Raw genomic sequence first — 11,898 nt, 5'->3', positions numbered from 1 at the left:
ACCATGGAGCTTTCAGTTTGGAGTTTTTCTTAAAATATATATCCTTCTCTTGAAGCTGTCATAAAAATGGGGAGAACACCTTCTCTGATTTCAAAACCATCAAAGCAGGTTTTTAAAAACTACTTTCCAAACCCCAGGAGTAGTGTACTCGAAGGGCAAGCTCATCAGTATCTTTAGAAAATGAGTTGGGAAAAGTAAAATTTGATTCCTATTTGAACATTTATTATTGGTACCAATGAATCCTACTGATTGAAAATGTAACTACGATTATCACTAATTATAATATAGCTACAATGAAGTAAAGCTGCATCCCATTATTTCAACTACTGAAGTCTTATAGGCCGGGTTGTTTGATTTCTCTCATCCCACTGTCTATTCAACAGCTTTTCATTGCACAGATTGTTAAAAATGATTCACAAACTGTTGCTGCCTTCAAACTATATACTATAAAAGGTAGCCAAGAAATAACTGTATGTTGTACTGAACATAAAATAATTTGTGGCTTCAGAATATGTTTTTGACACAAAGCCTGCCTGCCCATTGTAGAAAATTTTGTCAATTTATGTGAAAATATTTATTACCTGTAACCATAGATACACAAAATCAATGTGTGTGTTATGTAACATTACATCAGTAATGCATTTGTTACTGCTTTGAGATTTCTTCTGGTCTTGATTACAGCTCTGCCAAATAACTTTTTTTTTTATTATACTAGGGCAAGTGATTGCTGTGCTACATTTGCAATTGTAATGATAATTTTCCTGAGAATGCTAAATTATGTCTTAATTTATTCAAAAGCTTTTATTTTCAAAGCAATTAAACTTATTGTTGATTGATATTTACCATCCAATGTTCCTGGAACACTAAAAGAATACATTTTATACATAATCTTCCATTATAGCACAATGCTTGAGGGTAGCTATTTTATATAACAGCATTCAGTTGAGTCTTCAAATCAAAGAACAAAAATTATAGCAATTTCACTTGAAATCCATAAATCCATGCTCAGGATTATGTTCAACAGAATCACTAAATGCTATTTGTAATTCAAAGATGAATGAATCAATAGAAAAAGAGAACTGATAAATCATTAGTACTTTAATGCAGAGTGGAGAGAGAAACTAATAAATCATGCACTTCAAGCACTTGTTTTCCTTATGGCATGTTTGAAAACATAAAACATACAATGATAAGATGCAGGTCAATATGAATGAACAATACCAAATCTGCTCAGAATAGCATCTCATTTTATATCATAGGCTTAATGAAACAGTATTAAAAAATACTATTCCATAATTTCTTCAAACAATCAGAGAATCCACCCATGCCATGAAATACTTTAACAACAATCTAGGCCGTTATTTCCAAATAAATATTTGAAATGTCACAGAGATGGGAGTAGAGTACGTGAGGGGGAGGGCGCAAATGCATGCATGATTACCTTCAATGAGCTCAATATTATTACAGGTATCAATTTATACTAGAAAGGAACTTATACAATCATTTACTTTCTCAAGTGCACTTAACTGATCCATTAAAAATTACAGACGTCTATACTTATAAATGACCAAAAAAGCAAGAAATCAGCCATTGAGCTTTGACTGTGTTGTACGGCTTATTGTCTGTGAAAAGTGAGAATTTTAATTATAATTAATGGGTAATTCACTCTCTTCCAGAGTTTTAGTCATCACAAAATTGCACATTAGAACCATAGATTTTCTCCACAATGCTTAATTAATTATGCATTAACCCATTTCTCTCGAAGCATCTTTTTCTGAATCTTTGGTGGGAAACACAGTTTATTAGGCACATAGTTTCAAACATCTATTTGGTTACTGTTGTGATTAAGAATTTTCTTCTAAATTCACATGCAGAAGGGAATAAGGCTTGCCATGTTAACACACTTTACTGCCAAGTAACATGTTTTCACTTATGTCTGGAATTAAAAACAAAACCAAACAAACTAAAAACCACTTCCTACTTTTTAGCACAAGAATACTTTATACCTGATATCTTAAATTCCACTCAGAAGCATCAAGATGTCGAAGAAAAACTATTTAGATACAGCAAGTAGACAACTATTTAACAAAACCTTTCAATTAAAAGCTTCTCCTCAACTCACAGGTCAAAGATCATTGATATACTGTTTGATTCTAAAGGGAAAAGTATAGCAATCTGCAATTATGATTATTGTAGCATTATTAAGTAGTGCTTATTAATAACTGGAATCACATTTCCCGTGATATTTCCTTTTTTTGTTGTACAGATTTTTTTTACAGGTTAGTAAATGGAAATTGGAGAAGGAATGGGTAGGAGACAAAAAAACTTATGGGAATGCATGCAACAAAAATAGGCAGTATCACTTCATGTAAACTTCTGCTTTCTTCATGCAAAGATGCTTATAAAAACTGAGACATTAAATTTTCTAATAGCTGAATTTTACATTAGCTCAGTAACAAAAACTGTTAAACCAATTCCATGATTTTGCATGAGCAGGAGACTTGAAATTGTTCAACGATTTCCAGCGTAAGTGTTCCATGGCCCAATTATGCTAATTAAATCTCTAAGAATGAAAAGATACAGGATTATTCCTTGCTTCGGTTTCTTGTTCTTTTGATGAGGGAGCAGAACAACCCAGTTTTTGGAGGAGGGCCCATCAGCATTGGGGCTTGGTTCTTGTGCATAATTTTTATCTAGGAGAAAAAAAGAGAAAGAGGGTAGAGTAATCTCCAGATACAACACCAATTTCTGAGAATCTCTGTTAAGGTTAATAATATCCCCTGAATTACTGAAACAGCACAAGTGTAAAATGTATTTTCAGAATTTCTATTATTTCAAAAATATTTTTAAGGAAGATACGGTATGTATTTAAACTATATTCCAATGCTCAGGGTGCTACCAAGAAATTAAATTTAATTGAAATTACATTTTAAATATCATACTACTTCTAACCTCACTTGTAATAACACCCCCAAATTCCTTGTTTATGCCACATGATTATCTAGTATAATTTATTGACCATTAGTTATGTATTATTTACTTAAGATAGGAAAGGTTGCACCATTATAGTATTCAGAATCCCAGTTATAGCCCAACATCAAGATGTACTTGATATCAAGGCAAGCCTTATTCACTCTGCTAATCAGATTGTTTCTCTCTTTCAATATGAACTGCAAGGCTTAATTTCAAAACAATCATTACGAATGAAAGTCAAAAGTTAACGTGCAAAAAAGGTCAGAAATGATGAACTAGCTTTCTAATTTGTTAATTAATTGGTAATAGAATAGAATCAAATATTGAAAAGCCTGCTTAAAACATTCTGAGAGACTGTTCTAGAGCTACTCTTTTTGATTTCTTTGAAATAAAACTACGAATCACCTTAAATGAGACAACCTTAAAGTAGATGATGTCTGCAATTTTCTCTAATTCAAGTCTAAATTAGAGAAGACATTTTATGAATATATGCTATGCTTAAAGCTAATTGAAAGCAATTATCAAAGTGGCATTTTGTCTGTGACTTTAAGATACATTGTAAGATAATAAATGATTCTCATTATGTAATAAAAAGGTCACATCTTGCCTTTGGGCTAGTGACGCTAAGAGTTTTTCAAAAGCAATCTGAGACATTTTCTTTAGAGAACTGCCACTAAGATAAGAACCATCGCTTATTAAATATCAGTTGTCACCGGCACAGCACCCGCATCAGAGATGAGCATTTCTTTCAAAAAGAAACACCACCTCATTAAAAGCTGCAAAAATATAGCTCTTAAAGTGCATAGCTGACATTTTCAAGTTAAAATGAATATCCTTCACTTGTCATTGACTAATAGCAATGAAACAAAAAAAAAAAAAGTGGATGTCACGTGGACAGGATCATTAAAATCGGCACTGGGGCTGTTGGGAAATGGAGATTTCCTTCACAGTCTAGAAAGACAGAACTATGTTAAAAATCAGGATAAATGAACAACTCTTTATTTAACTCTGTTGGAATCAGGTTATTCTGGGAAGATTCAGTGTTCTTTGTACTGTAAAAATAAATTGCACCTGTAAAAGGCCACCAGGCTAAACCAGCCTCAAACTCTCTGGATATCTGATTTCATTTTATTTTATTTTTCTTATCTTATGAATTGGGGAATCAATAGCCAGATAGCTAAGATGCTAGAATGCACCTATCTATGTAGCTTGAAAAAGATCTCTACCAGATTTTCTCTCCTAATAATTCACTTTTAGATTACGCCCTACCTTATGCCATTGATTTTATACTCCTCTAGAGTATAAAACCTAATACACCATCATTCACTCATTTATTCATTTCACAAAATGTATCAAGCCCCTACTATGCCTCAGACACTGTACCATGAACCTCTAATAAACAGACAAAGCACCATCTCTACTCCCAGTAAATTACAGTCAAGTAAGAAAGAGAAATTTAACAAGCACGTTCAATAGTGTTATAGATGCTGAAATACGAGGCTAAGCAGAAAGGCACTATTTTTTTTTTTAATGCTGAAAATAAAAATGAATCTTTTTATACAAAAATGTCAGTTTAAAATGAGTACCTGACGATGCAGTTAACACATATTACTTATGTAATAACCTTAGATTCAAAGAGAACGTAAGTAGCTAAGGTAAGAAAATAAAGATTTCTGATTCACAGTTGCTGGACTAAATCCTTTAGAGGGTATGATACTATTAGGGCCTTTTGGAAAACAAGATCATTATTAACAAATTATTGTTGTTAAGATGTTGGAAGAAATATATCATTCTAGTCACTTACAAAAGATTAGCATCAATTTATGACAAAGCATAGCCAAAATACCGCAACTTATTGTGTATGAGATTTTGTTTGCCCTTTGTATTTTTAAAGTTATTTGGATTTTGTTTGATCATAGCTATCTTTTTATTAATAATCCCTTTTAAAAGAAATCACATGTTGCTATTCCTTTGAAAAATAGCATAGTATCTCATTCAGTGCTCTTGACACAGTGGGACCCTTAATCCATGCTACTGACTAATTCGAATTCTAGGTTATAGTTTCAAAGCAGGATAATGGTCCTATTTTAAAAATTATCTGTAATCTATCTTCTTGGTTGTTTAAGCACTCCTATGGTCAAGGTACACAACTCTTTCTTTAATTTAACATTATTTCCGTACAAAATGCAATCTACATCTTTCTGTCTGTTATTCATAAAAATGAGAAACAATTGGCTGTTTTCCTCTTAGGGGAGATTACATGGAGGAAACTCGCACTCATGAGATGTCTAGTATGTACCCAGGCTCTGTGCATACATTACCTCATCGGATAATTATAGGTCTTTGTATATTTGAGCAGAGCAAAAACTACTGCATTAAGGATGAGAAAAATTCTAGTCCAGGTGAACTGTTGGTACTGTAGTCACAGAAAGTCCAGGTGAGGTTTCAGGAAGCTGTAGAGACTTAAGTGTAATTTAGGTTCAGATGGCCCGTGCTGGGGGAACCTGGTTAAGGGCGCCTCACCAGGCACGGGATAATGACTCAGATGCCTGTTTCAACTCCACATCCTTATATTTTTATTACTACTCTTTTTGAGAACCTGTTATCTACAAGAAAAACAATACGGAGTAAGGAGCAGATTTTATCCCCCAAAGATTCTATTATATTAAGTCTCAGCAATCTGAAAACATGAACCAAACATGAGGTTCTCTTTGAGTGTTTCCATTTTTTTAAGAGTCAGGTAGTTACTTCTTAGTTGTTTCTCAATACATCAAATATTTATGGAGCACCAGCTATGGGCAAGGCAGTTGGCAAGACTGTTTAGTTTGGAAGAGAACCTGAGATTATAATTGAGAGAGAATTGTGGGCACTCATAAGCAATGGTGATGGGGCTCCTAGGAGCTGGAATGGCTGTACGAAGGTCAAAGAGCATTGCTAAAAATGCAAGAGAGATATTGTCAGAATTAGAATGATGTTCTATTAAAAACTCTTCATTTCTACTCATCATCTATTCCTTTGGAAAACAACAGCAGCAAAAGTCTCATGACTCTTTCTACTTCTATCTTCCTATTTCAAATTAAGATTGGACACATCTAAAAATATAAACAGAAAAAAAAATGATTCAGTTTCCGTTTTATAATTATTCAATATGAAAAAAAATTCACATATAGAAACCAGATGAAGGATTATAAGGCACAGTTTTCTTGTTTCTATGACATTGTCAGGGTTGCATGGTGTGATAGACAGCTCCACCTCGTAATTGTAATATGACCAATAATAACAAGAATAAAAATAACAAGATTTGGCTTTTACTGTGTGCTGAGTATTATGCTAAGTGCTTTACAGACGTTATTCACATGCTGTTTCATCCACCTCTTTGAGGTGCTCTTGACAAAAGTCTACTCCCATAAAAGAAATACTATCAAAGAACATAGAATTGAAAAACGATGTCCTAAAAGGGACAGAAGAGGGGTTTATATCTTACAGTACACGGTGAACAGTGTCTAGTCCCACTAGACTTTTGTGTTCTCTCTGAAGACTTTTAGTTCAACTAAAATTGAGGAAGACTGGAAGGTCTTCCTGCACTCATTCTCCAAGCAGTATTTGGCCCAGCTCATTGCTATTTTCTTTCCTAGCTCCCTGTCTCTCAGCATCAAATATTCCTAATACTCTTCATTGTGAAGAGTAGTTATTTTTCTTCCTCATGTGATAGGAACACCCTACTTAACACCCAGTCCCTGAATGCCACATCTACCGAAGCAAGTGCTCATCAAAGCATCCTGATAAGATCGGAATAAAGGTGGATCTATTCTATCTTCAAGGAATTCTCATACCTAATACCAAAAGAATATTTTTTTCATAATTTTTTAAATATATTATCTAATTTTACCCTCTCAACAACCCTGGGAGGTAGGTGTCAACACCCTTATTTTACAATATAGGACAGGAACTTAGGTTCTGTAACTTGCACTATACCACTCAAGTTGGTAAGGGCAAGAGCTGGGTTTGGAAAGCTGACTCTCAAATCTCCCAAGCACTCCTTGTTAATTCCCACCTCTGCACTTCTGTGTCAATTAGTGCTTTGGAGAACCTTCCCTCAAACTTTGACCCCTGTCCTGCCCAGCTCAAATAACACATTATTTTGAGATTTCAAAGCACAGTGAGATAAAGAAGATTCTAAATGCCCTCTGAGAGGAAAAACAGGTCACTTACAGAAAAATAAAAATCAGCATGGCATTAAGCTTCTCAAAAACAGGAGTGGTAGAAGAAAATGGAGAAACACCTTCAAACCCCAGAAGAAAAGTTAATTTTATCTTAGAATTCTATACTTAGTCAATGGATTGATTAAATGCAAGGGTACAATGACGATATTTTCATTCATAAAAGGATCTAGAGAGTTTACCATTTAAATGTCCCTTAAAACATATTTGAGGGTGTTCCCCAGCAGAACAGATGCGTGAGCTAAGAAAGGTTAAAAAAACAGAGGGTCACATTGACAACACCAAACGCTGGTGAGGATGTGGAGCAACAGGAACTCCCATGCACAGGTGCTGGGAATGCAAAATGGCGCAGCCACTTTGGAAGACAGTATGGAGGTTTCTTACAAAACTAAATATACTCTTATCCTATGATCCAGTGTTTGCACTCTTGGGATTTAACCAAAAAAGCTGAAAACTTACGTCTGCACAAAAACCTGTACACAGATGTCTGCAGCAGCTTTTTGCATAACTGCCAAAACTTGGAAGCAACCAAGAGGCCCTTCAGTAGGTGAACGGATATATAAACTGTGGTATATCCAGACAAAGGAATATTATTCAGTGCTAAAAAGAAATGACCTATCAAGCCATGAAAAGACATGGAGGAATCTTAAATGCATATTATTAAGTGAAAGACGTCAATGTGAGAAGGCTGCATCCTGTATGATTCCAATTATATGACATTCTAGAGAAGGGAAAACTATGGGGACAGTAAAAAGATAAGTGGTTGCCAGGGTTTATGGGGGAGAGTGATGAACAGATGAAGCACAGAGGATTTTTAGGGCAGTGAAAATATTCTTTAGTATGTTATAATGATGGATACAAGACATTACACATTTGTCCAAGCCCATAGAATGAACAACACCAAGAGTGAACCCTAGTGCAAACTATAGACTTTGGATGATTATGATGTGTCAATGTAGGTTCATTGATTATAACAAAGATACCATTTCGGTGGGGAATTCTGCTAGTGGGGAGGCTATGTGTGTCGGGTGGTGGGAGGTATATGGGGAATCTCTGTACCTTCATCTCAATTTTATGGCAAACCTAAAAGTGCTGTAAAAATTAAGTTTATTAAAAACAACAATAACAGCAAAAAGAGTATCCAACTGAGACCCAGGATGAGAGATCTACAAGAAACCTAGCAAGAAATCGGCAGGGAAGGGCTTCTGCCATATAAAGAAGGGAGTGGGGATAATAGATTAATTGATACCATGTAGTTTTTAAAAAATGAGAATTATTATAATGATGACTTTACAAAGAAAAAAGAGATTATAAAAGCTTTATAGGAAAGAAAATGTAATTGTGTGTCAGTACTTGGTTCTACAGTTGACAACATTTTCATAATCTCAATCATTACATGTTTTATATTGATTTAAATAAAATTTTTCTTCAGAAGCAGAACAGCATACTGGTTAAAAATCAGACTGCCAGGGTCCACCACTTCCTATCTGGAGACTTTGGGCAGATGACTATAATTCATTTCTCTCATCAGTACTGTAGAGACTTTGGGCTTCCCTGGTGGCACAGTGGTTAAGAATCTGCCTGCCAATGCAGGGGACAGGGGTTCAAGCCCTGGCCCAGGAAGATCCCACATGCCACGGAGCAACTAAGCCCATGTGCCACAACTTCTGAGCCTGTGCTCTAGAGCCCATGAGCCACAACTACTGAGCCCGCATGCCTCAACTACTGAAGCCCGCGTGCCTAGAGCCCATGCTCTGCAACAAGAGAAGCCACTGCAATGAGAAGTTCGTGCACCACAACGAAGAGTAGCCCCCGCTCGCCACAACTAAAGCCCGCGCACAGCAGCAAAGACCCAATGCAGCCAAAAATAAATAAATAAATAAATAAATAAAATAAAGTTCCATTAAAAAAAAAATACTATAGAGACTTTAATATAGTGTCCATTTCATTGGTTTCTTGTAAGGACTAAATGAATCAGTGTACACAAAATGCTTAGAATGTTACCTGGCACATAAAAATCACTCAGTACATATTAACTATTAGTTAAGAGTTAAATGGAGTAATGTAAGAGTATTAAAAACCACTTTCTATAGCATAAATTAAGTAGAATATACCTAAAACTATTAAGTCAAAAAAATTACAGCAAAGCACGATTGTTTACAGACATGCAGTAAACAATCAGAAGAGACAGCCAAAGAATGAAAGAGTGGACTTCGTGACACAGAAATGATGGGAGAGAGGCTAGCCATTTTTCTTGGAATGCTATACATTCTGGTTTTCTTAATGTGCACATATTATTTTGATATGAGTGTTAAAAAAATTAACAATGAGGGGACCTTCAAGATGGCAGAGGAGTAAGACGTGGAGATCACCATCATCCCCACAAATACATCAAAAATACATCTACATGTGGAACAACTCCTACAGAACACCTACTGAATGCTGGCAGAAGACCTCAGACTTCCCAAAAGGCAAGAAAATACTCACGTACCTGGGTAGGGCAAAAGAAAAAAGAAAAAACAGAGACAAAAGAATAGGGATGTGACCTGAACCTCTGGGAGGGAGCTGTGAAGGAGGAAAAATTTCCACACACTAGGAAGCCCCTTCACTGGTGGAGACGGGGGTGGGCAGGGGGGAAGCTGTGGAGCCATGGAGGACAGCGCAGCAACAGGGGTGCAGAGGGCAAAGCTGGGATATTTCTGCACAGAGGATCAGTGTCGAGCAGCACTCACCAGCCTGAGATGCTTGTCTGCTCACCCACTGGGGCGGGTGGTGGCTGGGAGCTGAGGCTCAGGCTTCAGAGGTCAGATCCCAGGGAGAGGACTGGGGTTGGCTGCGTGAACACAGCCTGAAGGGGGGCTAGTGCGCCACGGCTAGCCGGGAGGGAGTCTGGGAAAAAGTCTGGACCTGCCTAAGAGGCAAGAGACCATTGTTTCGGGGTGTGCGAGGAGAGGGGATTTACAGCACTGCCTAAACAAGCTTCGCAGACAGGCGTGAGCCGCGGCTATCAGCTCGGACCCCAGACGTGGGCATGAAATGCTAAGGCTGCTGCTGCAGCCACCAAGAAGCCTGTGTGCAAGCACAGGTCACTATCCACACCTCCCCTCCTGGGAGCCTGTGCAGCCCTCCACTGCCAGGGTCCCGTAAACTAGGGACAACTTCCCCGGAAAACACAGGGCACGCCCCAGGCTGTTGCAACGTCAGACTGGCCTCTGCCACCACAGGCTCGCCCTGCATTCCAATTATGACTACCGTACCCCTCCCTCCCCCTGAACTGAAAGACCAAGAGCCCCCTAATCAGCCGTTGCTTTAACCCCTTCCTGTCTGGGTGGGGAACAGATGCCTGAGGGCGACCTACACACAGAGGCGGGGCCAAATCCAAAGTTGAACCCCAGGAGCCGTGCGAACAAAGAAGAGAAAGGGAAATCTCTCCCAGCAGCCTCAGGAGCAGCAGATTAAATATCCACAATCAACTTGATGTACCCTGCATCTGTGGAACACCTGAACAGACAACAAATCATCCCAAAACTGTGGCAGTGGACTTTGGGAGAAACTGTAGACTTGGGGTTTGCTGTCTGCGACTGACTTGTTTCTGATTTTTATGTTTATCTTAGTTTAGTGTTTAGCGCTTATTATCATTGGTGGATTTCTTTATTGGTTTTGTGGCTCTCTTTTTTAAAATTATTATTTTTTATTTACAAATTTTTTTTTTCTTTTTTAAATTAATTTCTTTTCTTTTTTTTTTCTTTTGCTCTCCCTTTTCTTCTGAGCCGTGTTGCTGACAGGGTCTTGGTGCTCCAGCTTGGTGTCAGGCCAGAGCCTCTGAGGTTGGAGAGCCAAGTTCAGGACGCTGGACCACCAGAGAACTCCCAGCCCCATGTAATATCAATCTGCAAGAGCTCTCCCAGAGATCTCCGTCTCAACGCTAATACCCAGCTCCACCCAACAGCCAGCAAACTCCACTGCTGGACACTCCACACCAAACAACTAGCAAGACAGGAACATAACCGCACCCATTAGCAGAGAGGCTGCATAAAATCATAACTTCACAGAAACCTCAAACACACCACCGGACATGGCCCTGCCCACCAGAATGATAAGATCCAGCCCCACCCACCAGAACACGGGCACCAGTCCCCTCTACCAGGAAGCCTACACAAGCCACTGAACCAACCTCACCCACAAGGGGCAGACACCAAAAACAATGGGAACTACAAACATGCAGCCTGTGAAAAGGAGACCCCAAACACAGTAAGTTAAACAAAATGAGAAGACAGAGAAATATGCGGCAGATGAAGGAGCAAGGTAAAAACCCACCAGACCAAACAAATGAAGAGGAAATAGGCAGTCTACCTGAAGAAGAATTCAGAATAATGATAGTAAAGATGATCCATAATCTTGGAAATAGAATGGAGAAAATACAAGAAATACTTAACAAGGACCTAGAAGAACTAAAGAGCAAACAAACAAGGATGAAGAACACAATAAATGAAATTAAAGATTCTCTAGAAGGAATCAGCAGCAGAATAACTGAGGCAGAAGAACAGATAAGTGACCTGGAAGATAAAATACTGGAAATAACTACCTCAGAGCAGAATAAAGAAAAAGGAATGAAAAGAATTGAGGACAGTCTCAGAGACCTCTGGGACAACATTAAATGCACCAACATTTGAATAATAGGGGTCCCAGAAGAAGAAGAGAAAAA

The 11,898-nt window shown here is 37.7% G+C and overlaps 1 protein-coding gene across 7 annotated transcripts in view; it reads right to left on the bottom strand.

Moving 5' to 3' along the window:
* Nucleotides 1-1,083: 1,083 nt before the first annotated feature.
* DGKB (diacylglycerol kinase beta) overlaps nucleotides 1,084-11,898 on the bottom strand; it is an 804,767-nt gene continuing 793,952 nt past the window's right edge. For all 7 annotated transcript variants that reach the window (XM_068550569.1, XM_068550571.1, XM_068550570.1 and 4 more), the window contains one exon: nucleotides 1,084-2,693. In XM_068550569.1, the coding sequence (XP_068406670.1) occupies nucleotides 2,586-2,693 (108 nt within the window). In that variant the 3' untranslated portion in view covers nucleotides 1,084-2,585. The remainder of the gene's footprint in view (nucleotides 2,694-11,898) is intronic.

The sequence above is a fragment of the Eschrichtius robustus genome, chromosome 8 (assembly GCF_028021215.1).
Source record: "Eschrichtius robustus isolate mEscRob2 chromosome 8, mEscRob2.pri, whole genome shotgun sequence".
NCBI lineage: Eukaryota > Metazoa > Chordata > Mammalia > Artiodactyla > Eschrichtiidae > Eschrichtius > Eschrichtius robustus.
Note: the sequence above shows the minus strand (reverse complement) of the source record. Positions and strands in the feature narration are given on the sequence as shown.